Here is a 27,463-nt window from a genome sequence, read left to right as displayed (position 1 = left end):
CAGCAGGTATAGACAACACTGTAATACACCCTCAACTGTTACTATCCCCCACTGTTACCTGTTGGTAGGTATAGACAACACTGTAGTACACCCTGACCTGTTACTATCCCCCACTGTTACCTCTCAGCAGGTATAGACAACACTGTAGTACACCCTGACCTGTTACTATCCCCCACTGTTACCTCTCAGCAGGTATAGACAACACTGTAGTACACCCTGACCTGTTACTATCCCCCACTGTTACCTGTCAGCAGGTATAGACAACACTGTAATACACCCTGACCTGTTACTATCCCCCACTGTTACCTGTCAGCAGGTATAGACAACACTGTAATACACCCTCAACTGTTACTACCCCCCACTGTTACCTGTCAGCAGGTATAGACAACACTGTAATACACCCTGACCTGTTACTATCCCCCACTGTTCCCTGTCGGCAGGTATAGACAACACTGTAATACACCCTCAACTGTTACTATCCCCCACTGTTACCTGTCGGCAGGTATAGACAACACTGTAATACACCCTCAACTGTTACTATCCCCCACTGTTACCTGTCAGCAGGTATAGACAACACTGTAGTACACCCTGACCTGTAACTATCCCCCACTGTTACCTGTCGGCAGGTATAGACAACACTGTAATACACCCTCAACTGTTACTATACCCCACTGTTACCTGTCGGCAGGTATAGACAACACTGTAATACACCCTCAACTGTTACTATCCCCCACTGTTACCTGTCAGCAGGTATAGACAACACTGTAGTACACCCTGACCTGTTACTATAACCTGGTATGGAGACTGTCAACATTGTATAGCCAAAAAAAGAACCAGAGGCACTAGAAAAATGTGTTCATGTTGATATGAAGATTTTTTATATTCTATTTCTATGTTCTGTAAAAAAAAAACTATCAAACACAACCAAATACATAAAATATATTTATTCTCAAATAATTAAAACATACGAAACTCAAATATACATGTGGCCAAAACAAATACGAGTCATGTTCTGCTAAAACTGCAGACCTTTCTCCTGGGAATATTTATCAGTTTTAAACAGTGAACAGCTAGATAGCTTTCTGTCTTCATTTATACATTTACGGATCTACACTAATCTATCAGTCTGAGCATGAAAAACTAAAATGAAAGCAGAGGCATATGAATTAACTAGATCCATCGTGAGCTGATCAATCATTAGAAAACATACAAAACCGTTAGGATAATGACCAGGAAATCATAGCCCATCATAATAATTAACAATTATTCATAATACTCATTGTGTCCTGCTTACTGAAGGCTCTGTGTTAGGCCATGGGGTTGTCCTCTGGTTGTTGGATCCTTTTTTTCTTCAGTATATTGAATTACTCAAAGTCGGTTAATTTCCCATAATTTCTGATTTAGAACCTGTCCTCCCCAAATCCCACCCCCAGACAGGGCAAAACAAAGACCTGAGACAGTTCCAGGACCAGTGTTGAGGGGAACTGTATTCATCAGGCACCATGAGAAAAGATGGGTTGTCTCAGTAGTCTAACCCAACTTCTTCTCTGTTTCTCCTCGCCTCAGTCTACCTTGAATGGGTAATTCCCTTATCCAGTTTTGTTTAAGGGCAGTGTAGGTAAAGAGAATGAGACAAGGAAAGGAGTTGAGGAGAGGGAGCCTCTGCAGAGTGTTAACATGCAGCCCTCAGGTGGCCGTCTCACAGCGCTGGCTGAAGAGAACGTCCACAACCTTGGGGTCAGCAAGGGTTGAAAGGTCACCAAGATCCTTGTCGTTCCGGGCGATCAGCCTCAGCACGCGTCTCATGATCTTACCTGTGGAAGACACTTCATCAGGAAAGACATCAGTAGAAAACATGATTGATTAAATCTCAATCATAATGAAAAGGAATTAAAAACGCCCTTTTCTTCAGAAGATCCCGTCACGGTGTAACTTTGTACTCACCAGAGCGGGTTTTAGGAAGTGCAGGGGCGTTCTGGATAAAGTCTGGAGTGGCGATTGGACCAATCTTCTCTCTCACTAACAGCACACAAAGAAGTTTTAGTTCAAATACATTTCATTTGAAAGACCATCTTACGGTCAATGAGTGGTAACAAACATAATCCCACAGAAGCTGTAACATTTCATCATGAACCATCAGTAGACACATTCCGTGTCTATGTGTGAAACACCTCGTCTCTTGAGCTCCTCCACCAGGTTGCGGTTGAACGGTCTGCAGTCCTTCACGGTGACGAAGCAGTAGAGACACTCCCCCTTGACTGTGTGAGGTCTGCTGACCACGGCCGCCTCCACCACCGCCCCGTGCTCCGTCAGGGCCGCCTCCACCTCCGCTGTGCTCAACAGGTGTCCTGAGGGACGATGACATCACAGATCACATCAGTGATGTCACAGACAAACTGTTACCCAGCCTGGAACCCAACAGAGAATGGAGGGTGAATATGGAACATGGCCAACCCGGTATGATTTTGACTGTACCTGACACATTGAGCATGTCGTCTATCCTGCCCGTGATCCAGAAGTAGCCGTCTTTGTCCCGCCTGCAGCCTGGTAAGTTGAGGAACAAACAAACGAGCGAATGCATGAACTCGACAGATCGAATGAAAAGTTGTACCTCATCAATCCGTCCAAACAGATCTTACCGTCGCCTGTCACATAGAAACCGGGGAACTTCTTGAAGTATACATTCTCAAAGCGCTCCTGGTTTCCATACACGGTACGCATCATACCAGGCCAAGGCCTCCGGAACACCTGCAAGATCAGTCCAGACCTCTCAATCAATAGGATAATAACTGTATATAGAAAATAACATCTATTCACACCTCTCAATCAATAGGATAATAACTGTATAATAACTATACACAAAAGAATACTGGTAGCAGGACAGACAGTTGTACCGACCAGATGGAGACAGTCAATACGTGATGTAGTTGTACTGACCAGATGGAGACAGTCAATACGTGATGTAGTTGTACTGACCAGATGGTGACAGTCAATACATGATGTAGTTGTACTGACCAGATGGTGACAGTCGATACATGATGTAGTTGTACTGACCAGATGGTGACAGTCAATACATGATGTAGTTGTACTGACCAGATGGTGACAGTCGATACATGATGTAGTTGTACTGACCAGATGGTGACAGTCAATACATGATGTAGTTTTACTGACCAGATGGTGACAGTCAATACATGATGTAGTTGTACTGACCAGATGATGACAGTCGATACATGATGTAGTTGTACTGACCAGATGGTGACAGTCAATACGTGATGTAGTTGTACTGACCAGATGGTGACAGTCAATACATGATGTAGTTGTACTGACCAGATAGCCCTCTGCTTCTCCCTCTAGTTCTTCTCCATGTTCATTCAGTATGAGTGGCTCCACTCCGAAGAAAGGAAAGGTCTAGAAGGTCAGACAGATAAATTGGGATCAGATCAGGTTTTCATGAGAACACACAGGGTTTTCAATAGTTAGCCAACACTCATTGATGAGAGAAGGTGTCAGGTAAGAGATCTAAAGGGATGACTCAAGTCCTCAACATGAGAGTAACTGGAATTGCCTGAAGAAGAAGGGTCTTTCTTGACTGTGATTATGTTTGGATAAAACCTTGAACACTCTTGAGTGGAAACAGAATGTTTGGAGTATGGGACATCGACACCCAGGGGCTACGTGTCAACACATTTACAGTTATGCTCATTTCATGTGTCAACCCAGTTACAGTTATGCTCTTTTCATGTGTCAACCCAGTTACAGTTATGCTCATTTCATGTGTCAACACAGTTACAGTCATGCTCATTTCATGTGTCAACCCAGTTACAGTTATGCTCTTTTCATGTGTCAACACAGTTACAGTTATGCTCATTTCATGTGTCAACACAGTTACAGTCATGCTCATTTCATGTGTCAACCCAGTTACAGTTATGCTCTTTTCATGTGTCAACACAGTTACAGTTATGCTCATTTCATGTGTCAACACAGTTACAGTCATGCTCATTTCATGTGTCAACCCAGTTACAGTTATGCTCTTTTCATGTGTCAACACAGTTACAGTTATGCTCTTTTCATGTGTCAACACAGTTACAGTTATGCTCATTTCATGTGTCAACACAGTTACAGTCATGCTCTTTTCATGTGTCAACACAGTTACAGTCATGCTCTTTTCATGTGTCAACACAGTTACAGTCATGCTCATTTCATGCGCCAGCATAGTGACTGCCTGCAGTCGGCAACAGAATTCACAGAAAAGGGCAATCAGCATGTTTGAGAAGACAATGTCAGTGCATGGATGTCTGGGACTTACTGCTGCTCCAGGTTTCAGAGGAGTTGCTGCAGGGAGTGGGGTCAGAACATGACCACCCTGAGGGACAGAAAGACTTCATTAAAACATGCATTCAGCCTTATGACATCATTATGACAGAACACTTTATCTACTATTAGCCTTCAAAATACATGTTATTATTTGGCTGTATTTTGTATTTTACAGCAAAATAGAAAAACATGTAAGACTATATTTGGACAAAAAAAGACTCCAGTTGGATTTTATACTGTGATAGTGGACATTCTGGAACTCCACCTGTTGGATATGATTATACTGTGTGATAGTGGACATTCTGGAACTCCACCTGTTGGATATTATTATACTGTGTGATAGTGGACATTCTGGAACTCCACCTGTTGGACATTATTATACTGTGTGATAGTGGACATTCTGGAACTCCACCTGTTGGATATTATTACACTGTGTGATAGTGGACATTCTGGAACTCCACTTGTTGGATATTATTATACTGTGTGATAGTGGACATTCTGGAACTCCACCTGTTGGATATTATTATACTGTGTGATAGTGGACATTCTGGAACTCCTTGAGTTGGATAGTAGTATACTCTGTGATAGTGGACATTCTGGAACTCCTTGAGTTGGATATTATTACACTGTGTGATAGTGGACATTCTGGAACTCCTTGAGTTGGATACTTCTCTGTCTGGACTCACCGTCTCTGTCTGCCAGAAGGTGTCGACCACAGGGCATCTCTTCTGTCCAACTACATCATAGTACCAATGCCACGCCTCTGGATTGATGGGTTCACCTACAGTTCCCAGGATCCTCAGCGACGACAGGTCATACCTGCAGGGGGTGGCAGAGAAGGCCAAATTATCATTTTAGAACAAGGGTTCCCAACCTGGTCTATCCACAGGATGATCTCTCATAAGACCACAGGAAACAGGTAAAATAACTATAAAGGGGTTAAAATAGAGTCTTAAAGACCTCCCACCCTGTATAAGGAACACAACTTTCCAGGACCCAGTGGCCAAAAATCACAGAATGAATCTTTAAATGAGGTGAAAAGGAAACTCTAGAGCCACTATAAAATCAGAGCCGACAACACACTGGTCAGGCAAACTGACAATGTTGTTATATAACCACTGGAGGGCGCTAAGCACAGCTACAGTACATGACTCACACCAATACGTTTTCTAGACAGATTGAAAGTTTAACAGTGTGTGTGTGTGTGTGTGCATCTTACTTCTGCACTGGTTCCTTCCCGTACTTCATGAGAAGCCGTAGGACAGTAGGAGCTGTGTAGAACTTGGTCACTCTGTACTTCTCAATCACCTCCCAGAACCGCCCCACATGAGGGTGGACTGGGATACCCTCGAACTGGAGAACACACAGACACACACACACACACACACAGGCACACACACAGACACACACACAGACACACACACACACAGACACACACACAGACACACAGACACAGACACACACACACACAGACACACAGACACACAGACACACAGACACAGACACAGACACACACAGACACAGACACACAGACACACAGACACAGACACAGACACACACAGACACAGACACACACACACACAGACACACACACACACAGACACACAGACACACAGACACACAGACACAGACACACACAGACACAGACACACACAGACACAGACACACAGACACACAGACACAGACACACAGACACACAGACACAGACAGACACAGACAGACACAGACACAGACAGACACAGACACACACACAGACACACACACAGACACACAGACACACACACAGACACACAGACACACACACACACACACACACAATGTTGGATCAGTCAAGACTTGTGATACAGTGTTATTATGTATCTTACACAACAGTGCTTGGTGGTGGTTGACTGCTGATAGCCCTGATGACCAACCTGGTCACCATGAACAGAACCAAGGGCAGAACAAACAGTTGTCAAACAGACAGTTATTCACAGACAGTTGTTCACTTTCATTATTGGTTTTGGGGGGTCAAGATGATATGCACAAGGTTGGGTCTACTCTACTAACCAGAACACTGGTAGCCTGGTTGACCAGACAGTTCTACTACTAACCAGAACACTGGTAGCCTGGTTGACCAGACAGTTCTACTATTAACCAGAACACTGGTAGCCTGGTTGACCAGACAGTTCTACTACTAACCAGAACACTGGTAGCCTGGTTGACCAGACAGTTCTACTACTAACCAGAACACTGGTAGCCTGGTTGACCAGACAGTTCTACTACTAACCAGAACACTGGTAGCCTGGTTGACCAGACAGTTCTACTACTAACCAGAACACTGGTAGCCTGGTTGACCAGACAGTTCTACTACTAACCAGAACACTGGTAGCCTGGTTGACCAGACAGTTCTACTACTAACCAGAACACTGGTAGTTTGGTTGACCAGACAGTTCTACTACTAACCAGAACACTGGTAGCCTGGTTGACCAGACAGTTCTACTACTAACCAGAACACTGGTAGCCTGGTTGACCAGACAGTTCTACTACTAACCAGAACACTGGTAGCCTGGTTGACCAGACAGTTCTACTACTAACCAGAACACTGGTAGCCTGGTTGACCAGACAGTTCTACTACTAACCAGAACACTGGTAGCCTGGTTGACCAGACAGTTCTACTACTAACCAGAACACTGGTAGCCTGGTTGACCAGACAGTTCTACTACTAACCAGAACACTGGTAGCCTGGTTGACCAGACAGTTCTACTACTAACCAGAACACTGGTAGCCTGGTTGACCAGACAGTTCTACTACTAACCAGAACACTGGTAGCCTGGTTGACCAGACAGTTCTACTACTAACCAGAACACTGGTAGCCTGGTTGACCAGACAGTTCTACTACTAACCAGAACACTGGTAGCCTGGTTGACCAGACAGTTCTACTACTAACCAGAACACTGGTAGCCTGGTTGACCAGACAGTTCTACTACTAACCAGAACACTGGTAGCCTGGTTGACCAGACAGTTCTACTACTAACCAGAACACTGGTAGCCTGGTTGACCAGACAGTTCTACTACTAACCAGAACACTGGTAGCCTGGTTGACCAGACAGTTCTACTACTAACCAGAACACTGGTAGCCTGGTTGACCAGACAGTTCTACTACTAACCAGAACACTGGTAGCCTGGTTGACCAGACAGTTCTACTACTAACCGGAACACTGGTAGCCTGGTTGACCAGACAGTTCTACTACTAACCAGAACACTGGTAGCCTGGTTGACCAGACAGTTCTACTACTAACCAGAACACTGGTAGCCTGGTTGACCAGACAGTTCTACTACTAACCAGAACACTGGTAGCCTGGTTGACCAGACAGTTCTACTACTAACCAGAACACTGGTAGCCCCATTGGCCAGACAGTTCTACTACTAACCAGAACACTGGTAGCCTGGTTGACCAGACAGTTCTACTACTAACCAGAACACTGGTAGCCTGGTTGACCAGACAGTTCTACTACTAACCAGAACACTGGTAGCCTGGTTGACCAGACAGTTCTACTACTAACCAGAACACTGGTAGCCTGGTTGACCAGACAGTTCTACTACTAACCAGAACACTGGTAGCCTGGTTGACCAGACAGTTCTACTACTAACCAGAACACTGGTAGCCTGGTTGACCAGACAGTTCTACTACTAACCAGAACACTGGTAGCCTGGTTGACCAGACAGTTCTACTACTAACCAGAACACTGGTAGCCTGGTTGACCAGACAGTTCTACTACTAACCAGAACACTGGTAGCCTGGTTGACCAGACAGTTCTACTACTAACCAGAACACTGGTAGCCTGGTTGACCAGACAGTTCTACTACTAACCAGAACACTGGTAGCCTGGTTGACCAGACAGTTCTACTACTAACCAGAACACTGGTAGCCTGGTTGACCAGACAGTTCTACTACTAACCAGAACACTGGTAGCCTGGTTGACCAGACAGTTCTACTACTAACCAGAACACTGGTAGCCTGGTTGACCAGACAGTTCTACTACTAACCAGAACACTGGTAGCCTGGTTGACCAGACAGTTCTACTACTAACCAGAACACTGGTAGCCTGGTTGACCAGACAGTTCTACTACTAACCAGAACACTGGTAGCCTGGTTGACCAGACAGTTCTACTACTAACCAGAACACTGGTAGCCTGGTTGACCAGACAGTTCTACTACTAACCAGAACACTGGTAGCCTGGTTGACCAGACAGTTCTACTACTAACCAGAACACTGGTAGCCCCATTGGCCAGCGGTCCATATGTGATGTAGGAGTGTCCTGTGATCCAGCCTATATCAGCAGTACACCAGTACACATCGTCTGGCTGGTGGTCAAACACATACTTGAAGGTCAGAGAGGTGTAGAGCAGGTAGCCTGCTACAGTGTGGAGAACCCCCTGTAGATTAAAGAAATAACCTGTAGATTAGAGAACACAGACAACCTCAATCCTGTAGATTAAAGAAATAACCTGTAGATTAGAGAACACAGACAACCTCAATCCTGTAGATTAAAGAAATAACCTGTAGATTAGAGAACACAGACAACCTCAATCCTGTAGATTAAAGAAATAACCTGTAGATTAGAGAACACAGACAACCTCAATCCTGTAGATTAAAGAAAGAACCTGTAGATTAGAGAACACAGACAACCTCAATCCTGTAGATTAAAGACAGACACCCTTAACTCTGTAGATTAGAGAAGACAGACCACCTTTACTCTGTAGATTAAAGAAGACAGACAACCTTAACCATGTAAATTAGAGACTTGGGTTTCCCTGTAGATCCACTAGTGTACAGAATGAAGAGGGTGTGTGTGTGTGTGTGTTAACCTTGGGTTTCCCAGTAGATCCACTAGTGTAGAGAATGAAGAGGGGATCCTCTGCATCCACCCACTCAGGGTCACAGTCCTCCGAGACTCCTCCCATCACCTCCTCCCAACACACGTCACATGCAGAGTTCCAGGGGGTCTGAAAACCAGGAAGTACAGCAGGAACATGACTCAGTCAGATACAGTAGAATGACATCTGTTAATACAGGAGTAACATGACTCAGTCAGATACAGTAGAATGACATCTGTTAATACAGCAGGAACATGACTCAGTCAGATACAGTAGAATGACATCTGTTAATACAGCAGGAACATGACTCAGCCAGATACAATAGAATGACATCCGGAAATATATAAGTAAAATTACTTAGAATACAGTAGAAAGACCTCTGGAAATACAGGAAAGCACATCTACTAACATAACTCAGGGTAATGAAAAGATTTTGGGATCAACGACCACCCTTATTAGACACGATAGTGATTGTTTCACGTCCTTATTCTGGGAGGGGGGGTCTGGTCCTACCTGGAGGTTGTTGGAAACATCCCCACTGTTTGTCCGGAGCGAATGGTGCTTCACTACTAGACATCTTTTTACAGTAGCTGACGTTCTGTGGGGAGAAGAGAGGAGCTGTAAGGCCAGATGCAACATGATATCATAGATAAGTAAACATCAGCGATAGATAGAGAGAGATGGTTAGATAGAGAGAGAGGGTTAGATAGAGAGAGAGGGTTAGAGAGAGAGAGAGGGTTAGAGAGAGAGAGAGGGTTAGAGAGAGAGAGAGAGAGAGAGAGGGTTAGAGAGAGAGAGAGGGATAGAGAATGAGGGGGGGTTAGATAGAGAGAGAGAAGGAAGTAGAAAGACAGAGATATAGTACACTCCACAGCTGTCTGACATAAGATGAGGGATTCTTTCTAAGTAATTAAGTAATTTTTTAATATTTGTATTGTTTATTGTATTTTTTTAAGTTGATTATGGTTCTGTTTATTGTCCGCTTGACAATAATGTTTATTATTTATACTTAATGATAATTTTATATAGTTAATATGTTTCAGTAGTATCTAGTACAAAGTGAGAACCTACCTCTCCCTACATTTCTCCAGAGCCTCGTCTGCTATCTGCTTCAGGTTGATCAACTTCTCCCCTCTGTATACACCATCTAGGAGGGGGGGAGGGAGGGGGGGGGGGGCCGGGGAGGGAGGGGAGAGGGAGGGAGGGAGGGAGGGGGGGGGAGGGAGGAGGGAGGACAAGTGAGATACAGAGAGAGAGTCCAAGTAAACATTAGATTGTGTCCATTTTCCAACTGTTAGAGAACCCAGCCCACATGTAATAACTGTTGTAGAACCCAGCCAACATGTAACTACTGTTGGAAAACTCAGCCCACATGTAATAACTGTTGGAGAACCCAGCCCATATGTAATAACTGTTGTAGAACCCAGCACACATGTAATAACTGTTGGAGAACTCAGCCCACATGTAATAACTGTTAGAGAACCCAGCCCATATGTAATAACTGTTGTAGAACCCAGCCCACATGTAATAACTGTTGTAGAACACAGCCCACATGTAACTACTGTTGGAGAACCCAGCCAACATGTAATAACTGTTAGTGAACCCAGCCCACATTTAAAAACTACACATATTCAAACTACAATGCATCATACCAGCATGAATGGTGTAACATCGTCCTGGTAAACAGTTATCTCATTGGTAATCAGCCATGTCGTATATATAAAGTAATCTCATTGGTAATCAGCCACGTTGTATATGTAAACAGTCATCTCACTGGTAATCAGCCACGTCGTACATGTAAACAGTCATCTCATTGGTAATCAGCCACGTCGTATATGTAGTCATCTAGCCACCTTGTCTTACCTGCAGTCACTAGGATACAGCACTGGGAATCCAGGATCCGTTCACACAGAGACTCCGAAGAGAAACCTGCAAACTAGACGCACACACACATATGCGCACACACACACACATGCACATACCCACGCACACACACACACACACAGACAGACAAACACAAAGCAGCAGGTTAGCTCAACTTATATAATAGGGTGTAAAGCAAACATCTACTGGAGTCATTCACCAGAACATCGTGATTAATTGTTAGAATAAAAGCAGAACACAATTATTTGATGTTAGCCTGGTCTCAGATCTGCTTGAGAAACACAAAGCACCTTGTCCCAGATTGGAATATACTTATACTGTGGGACATGGTTGTGGGAGGGGTCTACCAGAAGGAGAAATTGAAGGAGAAATAGTGAGGTAGAGGGAGGAGAGTGAAAGGAGGGAAGACCACCTGATTAAACCCAAACTTGAAGGCATCTGGGTAGACCACCTCACAATCCCAGGAGTTAGTTGTTTACAGAGCAGCAAGCTAGGAGGACTAGCATGGAAACTGAGAACTTTCCATTAGATCATTCAAGGCAAATAATACTCAACTGTTTAGGACATGAGGTACTTTGAGGCTTATAATGTTTAAACAATGCTTAGTGAAATGGCATCAAATTCAGCATTGTGTAAAACTTGGATAAGCCTTGTGCAAAACTAATCGAGTAAGCAGTGAAAAAATAGCAATAACCAAATCTCTGGGGCGGTCAGGGTCAAGACGGGGCGGTCAGGGTCAAGACGGGGCGGTCGGGGTCAAGATGGGGGTGGTCGGGGTCAAGATGGGGGTGGTCGGGGTCAAGATGGGGGCGGTCAGGTACAAGACAGGCAGTCGGGGTCAAGACAGGGGCGGTCGGGGTCAAGACGGGGCGGTCGGGGACAATACGGGTGGTCGCGGTCAAGGTAGGGGCGGTCGGGGTCAAGACAGGGGCGGTCGGGGTCAAGACAGGGGCGGTCGGGGTCAAGACAGGGGCGGTCGGGGTCAAGACGGGGCGGTCGGGGACAATACGGGTGGTCGGGGACAATACGGGTGGTCGGGGTCAAGACGGGGCGGTCGGGGTCAAGACGGGGCGGTCGGGGTCAAGACAGGGGCGGTTGGGGTCAAGACGGGGCGGTCGGGGTCAAGACGGGGCGGTCGGGGTCAAGACAGAGGCGGTCGGGGTCAAGACAGGGGCGGTTGGGGTCATGACTAGGCATGTCGCTATTGTCTCCAGAGAGAGTGGTAAATATTGCACAGCAGGACTCCAGCATGGGGGGATATTATTCATTTAATTTCTTCAGCTGGAACTTCGGCCACAGATAAGAAATGTAAAGATGCTTTCCCTCAGCACATGCTTATCCAGTGTCCCTGAGAATGATGGGCACCCGCAGTAAATATGAACAAGAAAGGCTTAGAAAAAATGCAATTGTTGTTTATCAGCTTGACATTACACTCCAAAAAATTATTTTAATCTACCCTTGAATTGAGTGGAAATTATTAAAAGAAAAAAAGCATAATCAAGACATAATTTGCCCCAAATGTGGCCACTTATGCATAAATGAAATATGATGAATCATTGGGATCCTGAAGCAGCGGTCAAAGTCCCCGACTCATGTGTTTTATTTCTTTACTTAGTGACTATTTGCCTAATCAAGGTTTATCTGTTGCAATGTAAAAATTTACACACACCATGAAGTCAAACCTCAGTGTGTACAATGATACACAGACAGTTGTGATTATTGCCAATATGAGGCCAACCCTCAACGTGAACAGCTGCTCTTACCACAATGGAGTGCACCGCTCCAATCCTGGCACAGGCCAACATGGTGTACACCAACTCTGGAATCATGGGGAGGTAAATGGCCACCCTGTCTCCTTTCCTCACACCTGAAAGTTAACACACAACAGAAGACAAAATGGTGGATGGCACATGAGCTGTAATAGGGCAATAAGGCAAGAGTGGGTGGGGTGTATGGCCAATATAGCGTGGCAAGGAGTTCTTCTTAGGCACGATGCATGGCGGAGTGCCCAAACACATCGCTAAGCTGTGTTACGTTGGCTATATACGGCATACCCCGAGATGGCTTATTACTGTTAATAACCAGTTACCAACTCAATTGGAGGTTAAAAAGTGATGTCAAACCAGTAGTATACTGTCTCATATACCACGGCTATCAGCCAATCAACATTGAGGATTCGAAACACACTGTTTATAACGTACATTAGCTCTCCATCTGTATTTTGTATATATGTCCTGTCAAAGGGTTATGTTATGCTGAGGCTACTTCTGACCGGGAAGATTTTAATATCGGGAAACATTCAAAAGACAATAATGAGTGTTGTTTGGTGTCAGTGTGTGGAACATGGGGACGTGACTACAAGTCCCAGACTGTCACAACCTTCACTGTGGAGCGCTGTCTTACCCATCTGCTTGAGAACGTTGGCACACCTGCAAACCTGTCCCAGCAGCTGCCTGTAGGTGATGGTCATGTGGTGATCTGACGAGTTCCCCTCCCTGAATGAGAGAGACAATCAGAAACACAGACAGATCTTCATCATTATCCAAGTCAACACTTCAGCCCAGTCAAATAGTAATCAGTTTGTGTGACACTCGTAAGAACCACCTCATCTGAGACGCATTTGGATTCCCAGTCAGAACGTTTAGGGTTACGATACGGTCAAAGTGGTCAAATGAATGTCTCTGGCCATGTTCTGTCCACATCACATCACCTCTGTGCAGGTCTGTCCCAGCCAATCGGACCTGGGTGTTCTGTCCACATCACCTCTGTGCAGGTCTGTCCCAGCCAATCGGACCTGGGTGTTCTGTCCACATTACATCACCTCTGTGCAGGTCTGTCCCAGCCAATCGGACCTGGGTGTTCTGTCCACATTACATCACCTCTGTGCAGATCTGTCCCAGCCAACCAGACTTGGGTGTGTCTTAAATGGCATCCTATTCCCGGTTTTTCGTACTACAGTGATTAGTGGCACTGGAAACTTTCAGTATATTGAACAGCTTTCTCCTAATCCCGGTTTGAAAACTCACAGAATCAGATGGGAATATGTGACAAATGGAGAATCTTCCAAAAGAGGATTTCTGGAGATTTTTTTTTATTGAAAGTTCCCCTGATTTCTACGACGCTAGATATGACTGATTGTATCATGGATTTACAATGATGACAACCTCACGGAAACATTACAGCTATCTGGAGAACGCACCGATTTGGAGCAGATTAGTGACTTATTTAAGACAGTGATGGCCTTGTTCTGTTAACACGAGTCCCACCAGGCACAGTTTTACAGGGCTGGTGACAATATAGAGTCATGCCTGAAACCAGCAGCTAAAATCAGCAGATCACTCACGCAGGCATGTAATGTTGTTCCCACAGTGTTGTCATATGTCCCTCACACAGCATTTACAGCCCATCTAAGACGGTCCTTGATAAGTCATAAACATGCGTCACTCTGATTTCCACTTCAGGCAATTGCAACATTCTCTCCGGGAACATGCAATCTCCACTGAAGCCGTTTGGTTGCCGTGAGTGAGTCAAGTTAATAGGAAAAACTAGAGTACTGCATCCCCTTTGGGTTAATACCTAACCACAGGTACAGAGCAATGTTGTTCTAAGCACTGGTGGAGAAAGTCTCCCCATCCTGCCAAAAAACTCCTGCTGAGTGAGTGTGTGTGTGTGTGTGTGTTTCTGCATTCCACCAACAACAAAAAACTAAAGAAATGTCCTGAGATACAGGCTAGACAAGCGGACCAGAGAGGAATCCCTGTGTAACAAAGCCTTTGACAGACACTTGGATAACACAGTTCCAGATTGCCTTTGCTTTTCCATTCTTCTTGTGAAAACAATTATCTGGGAAGAACCACAGTGTGCGCCTTTCATACTCGTAGTGGGTGGAGGGAGACTTTCTACCGCAGTCATTACCAGCCGTTAACAGAGGACGAATTGATTAGTGGAGCTTCTGGAACAGTTCCGGTTCCACCCCCAGTACATTTCAAGTGAGAACCATGGAAAACAAGTTATTTAAATATAGCGAATTACTCTGCTCAACTTGAAAAACAAATCACCAACCTGCTTGATTGATAATAAATTTGCTAACAAGTGCCATGAGCTTAGATTACTTTCAGGAGTCTTGTTTTAAACCTTATCCTTAAGGGGGGTATATACATGCTTCACATAGCTGCTCTACAAACGGGGTCCTCGACTGTGGGCTGCATTGTTTTTATTTGAGTGTCGACTAACTGGCTCTGAAACATGTCTTACCAGTAGAACGCCACTTTTTCACCAAGATTCCTGTGGTAGACGAGCCTGTCCAGGACATTGTAGCACAGGTTGGTTTTGGCCCCCTCCATGCACTTGATGTAAATACTGCCTTTGGTCACGTCAAAGTTATACTGAAGAATGCGTCCTGTCGGAGGCTTCTTCCAAAAGAAGTCGCCAGCAACCTCTTTCCAGAACGCTGAAATATAAAAGGACATGCCAATTTTGTTTGGAGCCCACATACTAAATTGGTTTTGAACCCCCCACCCCTACCTCACATTAGAAACACACACACATACACACACGTACACACACACACACACACACACACACACACACACACACACACACACAGAAATACAAAAGCTAATGAAGTCCTGTTGGTACAGGAGCTATCCGCACAAAGCTTCAGTTATAATGCAAGCAACAAATAACCGCCTTCCTCTCAAATTACCCTCCGGGTCCTCAATAGACTTCTTGTAAAGTTCAAGATAAGAGTTGAAGTCGGGCACATGAGCATCCTTCTTTAGCCTCTCTGGAGGAGGATATATCAGCTCTTCTATGTGTTGAGATCCAGGGACCACCATTGTTTATGAATAGACGGACAAACCGTAGAAAGCGCTGCGCGGGCGGAGTAAAACGAGAGCGATATGGACCATTCAAATATGTCACTCGGTCGATCCGACCTGTCTGTCGTACTAGACACGCTAAAGGTGCCAATGAAAACTCAGGGCAGACAGCTGACTTCGAACGTCGGAGCAGTTCGTGCTTGTGGTATTGTCACACCCCGATTGCCAAGTTTTGTGTCGCTGCCGCAGTCTGCATGGTGCCCAAGGAAACCAATCGAAACGGTCAAAATGGCACTCCCACATTTTCATTGGCTGAATGCCCTGGTGTGTTGATCGTATTATTTACCAAGGGTTCAATGAGGCATCGATTGGCAGTAGGACATAAGGCTGGCAGAACTAACTCAGTAAAATTTATTTAAAAATATTAATTTCTTATTATTTGCATTTGCTAGAAAAAACCCCATAAAAGTTGGCTTTGGTAAGAATTAACTCTAGAACGAATTATACACATTGAAATGTATTCTCAGTTCCAAGGTGTTACGCTGCTATATTATTGTGCTGGGGGATATGAGGAATGCACTACTAACTTTTCTCAGTCTCCTCCAGTTTTAAATTTTAGGAGGAGATGAGGTCCTGGTCCACACCTGCGGAGTACCTGGTTTGGGGGGCCCGTTGCTGTCCCTGTACTTGTCCACCTGGTCATATTTCTGACCTAGTCTAAAATCAAATAGACTCTGGATTTAGCCCAGAGAAATGTATTTATTATTCCAATTGGACTGTTAATATCTCACCCGGCACAGCCAGAAGAGGACTGGTTACCCCTCAGAGCCTGGGTCCTCACTAGGTTTCTTCCTAAAATTCGACCTTAGGGAGTTTTTCCTAGCCACTGAAATTCAACACTATTGTTGTTTTCTCCTTGGGGTTTAGGGCCGGGTGTCTCTGTAAGGCACTTTGTGACAACTGCTGTTGTAAAAAGGGCTTTATAAATACATTTGATTGATTGATTGATTGATGCGTGCTTTTATTCCGTCATTACCATACGATTGTGACTACATCGTTAGTGCTGCTGGCAGAATACAAGAACCAATAGACATTTTAGAATATGGAAGTTGTTTATATCTTGACTCAATCTGATGCAAATCATTTTGTTTGAATACAGTTTAGAAGGGACCTACTCCATTGGCTACAACGCAATACACACTTTCAACGGACCAATGCAAATTTAAAATTATTCCGTTGATTCTTGAAAAATATTACATAAGTGCCTCATGAGCGTCTTTTAACTATTGTAACGGATCCGTAACCAAAATATAAACTCAATTTAATCCAATGTAAGTGAAAATGTTCTAGCAGGTTACTTCCCAAAGTGTTTCGATTTCGCAAGACAGGAATTGATTACCAGTGAATTTCAGTACTTTCATTTCTTCAGCCCCATCATTCAGCTTTTACGGAAACGGTAGGGACCATGTTGCAACCGCCACCAGTTTGTTACTGTTTTTACTGATTCCCGCTCAAGTAAAACAAATAGAATGATAACGGCTGTCAGAAGCACAGGATAATTTATAGTATGTCCGTCCTCTCCCAACGCAGAATAACTTTGGATGATTTTCGGTGAACAGTAGCACTTTGTGAAATACTGTTTAATTTAGAATATTGTGTAATTCTGAGAAGTTCCCACGTTGAATCACAGATTGATTGTACCTACCCTAGAATAAAATAAGAAGTAACACTGTATGATGTGATTAAAAAACATGATTGCCTGAAATTGCTTTGATAGCATGATACACAAAACGCGCATTAGAAACGTAAGCACAGAAGACAGTTACACAGCATAAACTGTTCTGGAGCCAGAAGTAACGAAGCTCAGTGTAACCACAAGAATGTACTTAGTCTTGGTTGAAAAATTGCGAAATGCCAGGCTTGTTTGTCATGCCTAGTTGTCATGATGCCTGCAAAGGAGGATACATAAAACGTCCATATGTCCGTGCAAGTACTGGTGGCAAATATAACATATTAGTGTCCAACAAATTTCACATTACGGTGATTCGTTTTGAAATAAAATAATAATGCAATGACAATTTCGGAACATTTCGATATGTGTTTATTTTTGTCTGACTTAAACCAGACCTTCTCAATCGAGAACATCGTAAATCGATCGCTGTTGATGTCGGCCATTGCTGTCATCCCATTACGAGTGTACTGACGGGACAAAACTGCGTGTTGGAGATGTTTTTATCTTCTACAATTCGAAGTGTTGTTCACCAAACGGTATGTTTATGACAAAGTTCGTATGCAAAGCTAATTATATACATTAAAATGCATTACGTTTTATGAACATTAAATTAATTATGCTGCATGACACTTGACAAGGGCAAGCGGCCTAGCTAACAGTGCAATGGAAAGGGCTGATTAGCTAAGTTTACGTTAGCAAGTCAACCGATAGCTACACTAACCAAATGTATACTTATTTGAAGTAGTAAATATACAAATGAGCAATATTGTTAATTGAAAGTTTTTCTTGTGCAAAGATCGTATAGTCTTGTCATTGTAAACAAGATTACAAGACAGTCAAATGTTTGTCTAGTTTAGCTACACAGCTAAAGGATCATCAATGTTTAGTTGACTAGATGGCACGTTCACAGTGAAGCTAGCTATTGTACCGCGATATATGCACTTTTCTTTAGCTAGCTAGCTACAGTAACGTTAAGCGGCTCCCTGGCAACTTCTTCGTCGTTTACTGACGCAGCATTCATCAATTGTCATGCTTTCCTGATGGTATTAGAAGTCAAACATCAAAGATGTTTATTTCGATCCATGTGGTTTGGTTGCTGTGTCACAGAATCCAACGTAATGAACAGTGTCATCTCGGCTGCCAAACGTGCGTTTTCTTCTTTCTCCTCTCCATGTTCAGGCTAGGCATGTCAGGAACCTACACCAGTCCACGGTCAGAGCTGGAGCAGGGGGCATCTTTGTGGTGAGGGCTGCTTTTCATTATCCTATTTCATACCTTAACATTTTCAATAGAAGCAAAAACAATCCACGGCTGTCACTGAACACAACCACTGCTAATTAACGACCGGCCACTGAGTAAGCTGTCTATTCCTTAATGTAATACTGCTTAAGGCTTTTGATCTGCTTACCCAGACAAGCTTTTGAAAACATTTTCATGCCTCTGCAAGAAATGTGGAAATTGTTGACGTGTAAATAATCTTCATACTCTGTACAGTATCTGACTACACCCTTTGATTGTGAGATGTTGATGGATCAACATTATTACATCACTAACTAATGAGACTTACAAAAATGTTGGTTTTTATAACTCTTACTTGGAGTTATGTTTGTTCTGCACAGCTGTAGGAAAATCACGCAATTCATAGCTTGAATTAAATAAATGTCTGGAATCTCAGCTTATTTACATCAAGGCATCCCCTCCAAACCTCAGAACCTTCCAATCATCTCAACCAATGACATTTCTCAGGTCATCCATGGTGGATGGGCATAGATGAGCAGCAAAACAGAAAACGTTTTTGATTGTATTGATTTTTATTTATTTTTAATTAAAACTACACATTGTTGTAATGTTCATGGCAATAATGATGTGGTACTCCTTGATCTTCTTTTGTGCCATCTTGACCATATTAGCTGACAAAACGAAGAACATTTTTGGTGACCTAGATCGGTCCCACATTCTAAGCTGCTGCCTTCATGAAAACAATTCCCAAAATAATTGTAAAAAACTAATTTTTATTTGATTGGAATAATTTATATTATGAGATTTTCTGACGTTTGCTCATGTCTTTGTAAGACTGTTTATTTAATGTTAAATGGTGGGTTTTAGTAATAATTTTCACTTGTGATTTTCTGTTTTTTGAAATTGGTTGTTTCCAGTGTATATATAGATATTTACTCAAATTCCTACCAACAAACAGACCAACTACCCACACAATCCAAAATAATTACTTCAAACTTGAAGACCATTTCCTGAATAGACACTGAAAAGGTAGTATTTAGAAATTGACCACCTGGTCCCCAGAAAAAAGCTTGGACCATATTTAAAAGGAAGGCAACCTGAGGCTATTAAAGTCTTGTAACTGTAAGAACCTTCAGTCAATAGGCCAGACCTCTGTGAACACCTGTGAACATTTTCTCGTTTCCAGCCCATCTACATAAAATTTACCGCAGCATGAACCTTGTCAAACAACATCACACAGATGTTATGGCTTTTACTCAGGTGATGGAAACTAGGTAACTATGGTAACTGTCCCACGACGCAGGTGCAGTGTTTGTGATCTTGGTCACATAACACTCTTATACTGTATAGCTTTGACAAAGACCTGCCCACATAAACTACCACCATGTCATGTCTGCCTTACTTATGATGAATTGAGCTGGCCAGAATTAATTCAATATGCCATTTTACTTTTGTAGTCAGAATTAAAGCGGATTAATATTTATAACCACAAGGGGGCAACATTCAGAACCCACATTGTTTTGTTGGTCACTGCAGCACTACTGATGGTTGAGGAAGCTGGCCAATCACCTGGAAGATCTCTCCTTTTATCATGTAACCACTCTGTCAGTGGTCTATGTAGAGTCATTATCTTTACAGGATTGGCGGCTTTACAGTGTTGGTGCCTTGTAGGTAGTGTTTCCAGGAAACGCAATGAGTTATCTTTAAAACGGCTAATGTGGTTTGTTTCTTCTGACTGTAGCACAGAGACACACCCGAGAACAATCCGGACACACCTTTTGAGTTCACCGCTGACAACCTGAAGGTGAGTTCAGAACACAGCCTTATGGGAATTAAAGGCACATCTCGGCTGTCACTCAAAATGTCAAAATAGAGACCGATTCTGGAAGGAATGACGACCTGTAAGGTGTGAGTGTCGTGGTGTTTCGGTTTCCCCGTCAGTTAACCACGTGAAACACGCATCACCACCTGACCCCTCTGTTTGTTCGCTCAGAGGATCGATGCCATTATCAGTATGTATCCAGAGGGACACAAGCAAGCAGCCACCATCCCCGTGTTGGACCTGGCCCAGAGGCAGCATGGCTGGCTCCCCATCTCAGCCATGAACAAGGTGATCAGTACCTTCCCCTATCCATATCATGAGGAGACGTTTTGAAACACAATCAATTGTCCTTTGTTAGTGACCGTACTTACACAGTGTCGACCTCAATCTGCCCGACACTTTCAATCTCCCGACGTCACAGGTGGCCGAGGTGCTCGAGGTCCCACCAATGAGGGTCTACGAGGTAGCAACCTTCTACACGATGTTCCTCAGGCAGCCGGTGGGGAAGTACCACATCCAGATCTGCACTACAACTCCCTGCATGCTTTGCAACTCCAACAGCATCCTGGAAGCCATCCAGAACAAACTTGGTGAGGGAGCAACTGGCCCGTTTCGGCCTGCAGACGGCTCGCTAATGAGGAAGATCGAAACGGAGATGAAAACTGATCTCCTTTTTTTTTTTAGTATGTTTATACAGAAACTGATAAGGGGGAAACGGGACATACACTGCATTGTTGATAGCTGGTTCTATGAAACGGGACATTTTGGTATCTCCTGAACCCTAATTGGCTCAATCGATTGGCTCAACCCAGACAGAACCAGGCTGTGACGATCCCAGTTTACCAGTTCCAACCATGTCCATCTACGTGGTTGTCTGCACGTGTCAACACGTTGTTTTAACTCCTGTCATTAATAGCAGCCGCCCCAAACGGTAAATGATTTAGTTATGGTGGTCAGCAGGGGCTTGACTGACATCCTGATCAGTAGCCTCTGCTAGGGGAGTGTGAAGTGTTAATTAAAATGGGTTTGCTCATACAGGGGATGTACTTGAGCGGTACAGTACGATGGAGAGCCCGGACACAGCTGTTAGTTGTGGAATGTTGGCAATACATCACAACCACCCTCAGGGTTTTACTATTACCAACTTGTCGACAATCCAATTACAACATTTTAAAAAGTGGTTTATCATATGCGTTGTATTGGTCTGTGAAGCCAACTACCACAGCTTTTGGCCAATCCTCATTCAGGGTTTAAATTACCCAGTCTAATGAATATTCAGAAGTTGATGACCTCCAACTGTTGAACATCGCTTTTTGTCGCTCCGGCAATTTATTGCAACGTGGATCTGTCCTCAGATCAGACACAGCCGCTGAGATTCTGTACAAACATTGCTTGCTTTTCTGGGGGGAGTTTTAGTCTGGCTTTCTGTATAGAAATGGGCTGTAACTGGTGATGTAATAATGGATGTGTAAAATACCTTTGATTGATAGGTTGATTCATTTAAACATCTCCTCCTCCATCAGGCATCAAAGTGGGAGGGATGACAGCAGACAAGATGTTCTCCCTAATCGAGGTGGAGTGTCTCGGGGCCTGTGTTAACGCCCCAATGGTCCAGATCAATGACAACTACTATGTGAGTGGCATTTTGACCAAGATGCACGGTTCAATAATCTTCTACAAGCTATTCTTTTTGTTTCTTCTTTGTTTCTTTAATATTTTTTTTTAAACATACACACACGCAAATTATTTAAGTTTGAGTGGAACTATCACTGTACACATAAGGGTTTGACTTAATAAGCAGACACTGTTCTACACAGCACCTTAATTAGATCAGCACTTGGCAAAAATTGCACTTTCATATAGAGCACTTGAATCCTGGAGCCAAAGCAAGGCATTTAGCACACTGCTTTGGTCAGTTGTTCTGGATAAGCAGGTGTGCTAGATGACTGGAATGTTACGTTACGTTAACCATGTGACTAGACACCTGTGCAGGTCATTGTACAGCCATGTGATCATGACAATCATATTCTGCTAAATGTATTAAACGTGTTCCGTCAGGGACCATGTGTGATTGTTGTAGTAGTAGTAAATAATATTTTATTTTTAGGTGCCTTTCTAAGCACTAAAGGTCACCATACAAGACACAAATCACAAAGATAAAAACAAACAGAGCAATTCTAAAAGCAGATGAATCGTGATGATGAACATAGCTATAAGCAGATGAAAAGTGATCATGTTAGATATGCCAGTGTGAAAAGATGAGTTTCAAAAGGGTTTTGAAAATGGAAAGCAAGTTAATGTTACGGATGTCTGCTGGAAGAGAATTCCAGAGGCGAGGGGCAGAGCGGCTGAAGGCTCTAAACCCCATAGTGGTCAAACGGGCAGGAGGTACAGTGAGGTGAATAGAAGACCTGAGAGTACGGGTGGGTATGTTGATATGAAGGAGGTACAGTGAGGTGAATAGAAGGAGAAGGCCTGAGAGTACGGGTGGATATGTTGATATGAAGGAGGTACAGTGAGGTGAATAGAAGGAGAAGACCTGAGAGTACGGGTGGATATGTTGATATGAAGGAGGTACAGTGAGGTGAATAGAAGGAGAAGATCTGAGAGTACGGGTGGGTATGTTGATATGAAGGAGGTCAGTGAGGTACAGAGGAGTGAGGTGGTGAAAGGTCTTGAAGGTGAGGAGCAGAATCTTAAAATCAATGCGGCATTTTACTGGGATCCAATGTAGCTGCTGAAGAACAGGAGTGATGTGATTAATAGATGATGTTCTAGTGATGAAACGAGTGGCAGAGTTCTGAACCAGTTGAATTCTGACTTGTTGCTGCCCTCTTGTGTCCAGGAGGACCTGACTCCCAAAGACATGGATAAGATCATAGATGAGCTGAAGGCTGGGAAAATCCCTCCACCTGGGCCCAGGTATTTAACCCTCCACACATTCACCACAAACCTGAAACCTCCAGTTCCAAGGGATACAGTCAGTTACTGCCGGGTTGAATTCACCCACTAAGGAGAATTGCACCAAACATTTAAGCAATTCAAACAGTCAATAATTAAATCAAGCTAAGAATTAGTAGAGATCTGAGCAAATGTGTTTCTAGTGTATATATGTATTCCATTTGATTTATTTTAATGTACATGCATCTTTTTATATTTTTTTGAGAAATGTTGGTGCCGGAGATTAATTAAATGTAGTTGAACATTTGTGCTATATTACTTGTGTAATAGTGGTTATTTTTCTTCCAGGAACGGACGTTTCTCCTGCGAGCCTGCAGGTGGACTGACATCTCTGACTGAGCCTCCACCAGGACCTGGCTTTGGTGTCAGAGCTGATTTATAAAGACCTGCAGAAAGAGAACCTGTAAGACCTTTATAAAGACCTGACCTCCACTGGCATGCTGAAGTGTATGTAAATAAAATGCCCTTTTAACTGTGTTTTTGGTGTCTGATGCCATCTCCCTGTTCTAATGCACTGTCTGTGCTGTCTACTTTGGCCTAAAGATAAAGAGGCTAAATGTTTGATTTACAGAGGCCTACGGTATAATATGAAACCACTTAGGTGTCCACAGGATTCTGGTTCAAAGGTAAAGTAGTACATGGGAAGTAACATTCTCACTCAACCCAATGTCTCAGTCACTGCTGAACTCAATGTAAAACTACATGCAACAATTCATAACAACACATCCAACACTGAGGTACACAAAGCAGAACAGTCGTTATTTAAAATAAAATATGAGCATTCTTCTGTAATAAGGCCCCTGGAAAACGGTCTGAGAAACTGGGCCTAGAGGCACGTTTCGAAACGTATTTGGGATATCATTCCATACAAGTCAATCTGTATATGCCAGTGGAGCTCAAAAAGGGTCCAGTAGCTCACAAACACTGTGGAGTGCCATCCCCATGGAGTTAATGATAAATAAATAAAAGGGTGTTTCAATCCCTCAGAGTTCTAGAATGTGACGAAATGGCAACTCCCTAGCCAACATGGCTGACCTGACGGTCTTGCACGGCTCCTCGAGACACTTCCATGTACGCAATGATGCCATCTGACGTTAATAAATGGGCTGACCTCTCACACTGTCATAAGAGGGTTCCTGTCTTTTTTTTGGTATTGTAATTCCTAATGCTATGGCCCTTCCTACTTTTCAGTAAAAAAAGAGTTCACTCCTTATACTCAATGTGGACAAAGTACAAAACAAGTAGAAACTGCAACATCAAAAGGTATGTGGGGGGATCAACAGATTAAAAGAATACCTTTTTATGCAAAATGTACACTTTAAGGAGATCACGCTCAAAGACGTACACCTATTCGAGATAAGAACAGTCCAGTTCAGTGAGTCATCCATAATATAATTAGAAAGGTCACAAAGGGTGTGTGTGGGTGTGTGTGTGTGTACACCAAGCAGTTGATCTAGTTAGTTGTCCACTAGAACTGGACATAGATGTCTTCGCAACTGAAAGAGACAATTGTTCATACATAAAGCAGTGTTTATATTGGATATATCATTTATTGAAAACACTATCACAGCACAAGAAACTATTGAAGTATTCACAATTAAATGTTCTCATTAAAACAGCTGCAATATGAAATAATTGAATCCTCGACAACAGCCACGTTTGTCACACAGCAAATCAACCAATTATAACGGACTCATTTCATTCTTCAGAGCAAGGACACTGGGGGTAAAATGCAGATAGAATATAACGTGTGCAGCTTCTAAATACGCAGTGAAATGTGGCGTAAACACAGTTTGCAAGCGTAGCAGCTACGATGCAGTGATATGATACATATCTGCGTAGCAGACATGATGCAATGCTCTGTTCAAAGTAGTTTGGTAGCATCTCTACGATAACCTAACAAACGTATCCCCACAAAGGCCCCAGTGTTGCGACTGCCTCTGTCATCTCCATTCAATCCCTGACGGCTAGCCACGGTGTCTAGCCAATGCCCCTCCCCCCATTAAGATTTTCCTCTCGTGATTTTCTCTTCTGCAACATAATATCTCACCACGCATGCGCTTCAATACCCACATAATGCAAATATCACTGCGCCACAACAATCCCAATGTAGATAGAACGGCAGGAATGATGCAACACAGTCGGTATGGACATATGTAGTACATGTATATGCGTTAAGGTAACTGCAGTTGAAATTCAACTAAATAATATACGTTTACGCGTAACCTCTCTGTTTATAGATAGATTACCTCTGTGTCATTTCTTCATCCGACATGTTCGAGAACATTCCCACTGGCCGCAGAGACCAGCGGAAAAGATGACGTCAAGCTCCAAGCGTCACCAACTCTTCCTTTCCTGTGCTCTCCAAAGTTCACAAGCAAAGTACTTAATATTCGGCGTCTATAACCTGACTAAACCACCACCATAAATGTACACTCTATTCTAACGAATCTTTTTATGGGGTCAAAACTTTCCTGTCCGTTTCGGAAAGAGATTTAAATAAGGTAAACATATAGCTTGACATACCCATTCCAGCAGACGTAGACCTTTTTAAGCTCGGCAGGGCTCAAGTGATCACATGACAACTCTCCGCCAATGGGATCGACGTTAGCATGTTTTGCTGGGTTTTTCTTGGAGACGACGGACGACTGGGGATGTTTTCAAACCAGCAATAAACTGGAGAGAGACGTCACACAGCCGTAGGCTACTGTTAATGTTAAATTATTAGGAGATTTCTGTTTAGGTTACGTAGATTATGTTCATGGTTTAACACGAATGAGCAGGTGGATACTGAAAAGCATTGGAACGGTAAGCAGAAAGTACGATTTGTGTAGTTTTTTTTAATTCCCCGTGATCATAGGAAAAACCCAGTTAGCCATCTGGCTAGTTGGAGACCTAGCAAGCTCGCTAACTTTGACGTAACAGCATTCTTAAATTGAATGTTTATAACACTGCGTGGGGTTTTAGTTTAATGTAACGTGCTTTAGATACACTACTATTACATGTGTACAGTATTTAGTTACAGCATGTATTTTAGTGTTTTTTTTTTTTTGCCAACAGAATGTATAATTCTAACGTGCGCGGCTGTGTCGAGGGCAAAGCTGGGTGACAAACTGGCTAGTTAGCTAGCTTCATGTGCATAGCGTAGTTGGCTAACTTAGCACAGCGGAGGGCGATACGGTGATAAGGCATTCGCCTCAGCGGGCTTTTGTCTGTACGGGATTGTTTTTGTTCTCGTAACGTGTACGCTTTAAGATGTCAATTTTTTCTAATTTTTTTCTGAACAAAATGCTGCATATCATTTGCCATCAAATGTTCGCTAGGCATCCATCTGAGTCACATAACGTAGATACCTTGTTCTAGCTAGTTCACATTACAATAATTTTAGCGCCCAACGTACGTAAGCATGCTATTCTCTGAAAGCCATGTAACGTTGGGTGACATTACACTGTCTAGCTTATTAGCTACATTTCTGTGTATCCTTTTAAAGATACAAGTGTATATATATACATATTAGAGGCTCTGCATGAGCCTCTATTATTGTAACAATGATTCTTATTTTCTATTTGAAATGCCATTGCACAGTGAAACGCATTAGCTATCTGAACACAGCTGCAGCTAGCCTACGTTTTGGGGGTGTGTTGTCTTGGCTTATATACAAAGCTCTGCCTGTGACTGCTTTGACCGTCCTTCGCTCTGGAAACCTTTTGTCTAAAGGACGTATTCAAATGCATTCACCAAAAATCCTAGTTAGCTGCACAAAAATACCGACACCATTGCGCACGTCTAGCTAAACATTAGTTAATGTGTCGGTTTCATTCTAGACGGTG

General features: G+C 43.3%; 3 protein-coding genes and 1 long non-coding RNA gene across 19 annotated transcripts in view; 2 read left to right on the top strand and 2 right to left on the bottom strand.

Annotated features, from left to right (window-relative positions):
- Window positions 1-929: 929 nt before the first annotated feature.
- Window positions 930-16,111, bottom strand: acss2l (acyl-CoA synthetase short chain family member 2 like). 2 transcript variants are annotated; one of them, XM_034290686.1, is made up of 18 exons: window positions 15,765-16,111; window positions 15,314-15,509; window positions 13,463-13,554; window positions 12,823-12,926; window positions 11,039-11,111; window positions 10,247-10,322; window positions 9,689-9,773; window positions 9,167-9,304; window positions 8,564-8,734; window positions 5,534-5,667; window positions 5,001-5,133; window positions 4,307-4,363; window positions 3,328-3,408; window positions 2,640-2,748; window positions 2,476-2,544; window positions 2,172-2,348; window positions 1,945-2,019; window positions 930-1,826 (listed from the first exon to the last, which is right to left on the bottom strand). In XM_034290686.1, the coding sequence occupies exons 1-18, from the start codon at window positions 15,895-15,897 to the stop codon at window positions 1,687-1,689; spliced, it is 2,043 nt and encodes a 680-aa protein (XP_034146577.1). In that variant the 5' UTR covers window positions 15,898-16,111; the 3' UTR covers window positions 930-1,686. The 2 variants fall into 2 exon arrangements, with proteins under 2 accessions (XP_034146577.1, XP_034146580.1); XM_034290689.1 differs by having other exon boundaries at window positions 930-1,814; window positions 15,765-16,109.
- A 1,354-nt stretch (window positions 16,112-17,465) lies between these two features.
- Window positions 17,466-24,110, top strand: ndufv2 (NADH:ubiquinone oxidoreductase core subunit V2). 3 transcript variants are annotated; one of them, XM_020040857.2, is made up of 9 exons: window positions 17,466-17,490; window positions 18,005-18,147; window positions 18,791-18,853; window positions 20,592-20,654; window positions 20,844-20,960; window positions 21,094-21,262; window positions 22,196-22,305; window positions 23,518-23,594; window positions 23,922-24,110. In XM_020040857.2, exons 1-9 carry the CDS (start codon window positions 17,481-17,483, stop codon window positions 24,013-24,015), a joined length of 846 nt encoding a protein of 281 aa, XP_019896416.2. In that variant the 5' UTR covers window positions 17,466-17,480; the 3' UTR covers window positions 24,016-24,110.
- LOC105025332 lies at window positions 22,753-26,256 on the bottom strand. 3 transcript variants are annotated; one of them, XR_829119.3, is made up of 4 exons: window positions 26,160-26,256; window positions 25,883-25,988; window positions 23,893-24,019; window positions 22,753-23,632 (listed from the first exon to the last, which is right to left on the bottom strand). It is a non-coding gene; the product is annotated as an uncharacterized LOC105025332 (long non-coding RNA). The 3 variants fall into 3 exon arrangements; XR_004575396.1 differs by having other exon boundaries at window positions 25,883-25,995; window positions 26,160-26,197; XR_002196280.2 differs by having other exon boundaries at window positions 25,883-26,188.
- A 56-nt stretch (window positions 26,257-26,312) lies between these two features.
- The window catches only part of ankrd12 (ankyrin repeat domain 12), a 34,928-nt gene continuing 33,777 nt past the window's right edge, over window positions 26,313-27,463 (top strand). For 9 of the 11 annotated variants that reach the window (XM_013133358.4, XM_013133356.4, XM_013133363.4 and 6 more), the window contains exon 1: window positions 26,313-26,441. The gene's annotated coding sequence lies outside the window, so the exon portion shown is untranslated. Of the gene's footprint in view, window positions 26,453-27,463 lie in introns of all 11 variants that reach the window. The other 2 variants (XM_013133354.4, XM_013133353.4) reach the window with 2 other exon arrangements.

The sequence above is a fragment of the Esox lucius genome, chromosome 3 (genome assembly GCF_011004845.1).
Source record: "Esox lucius isolate fEsoLuc1 chromosome 3, fEsoLuc1.pri, whole genome shotgun sequence".
In the NCBI taxonomy this organism is placed as follows: Eukaryota; Metazoa; Chordata; class Actinopteri; order Esociformes; family Esocidae; genus Esox; species Esox lucius.
Note: the sequence above shows the minus strand (reverse complement) of the source record. Positions and strands in the feature narration are given on the sequence as shown.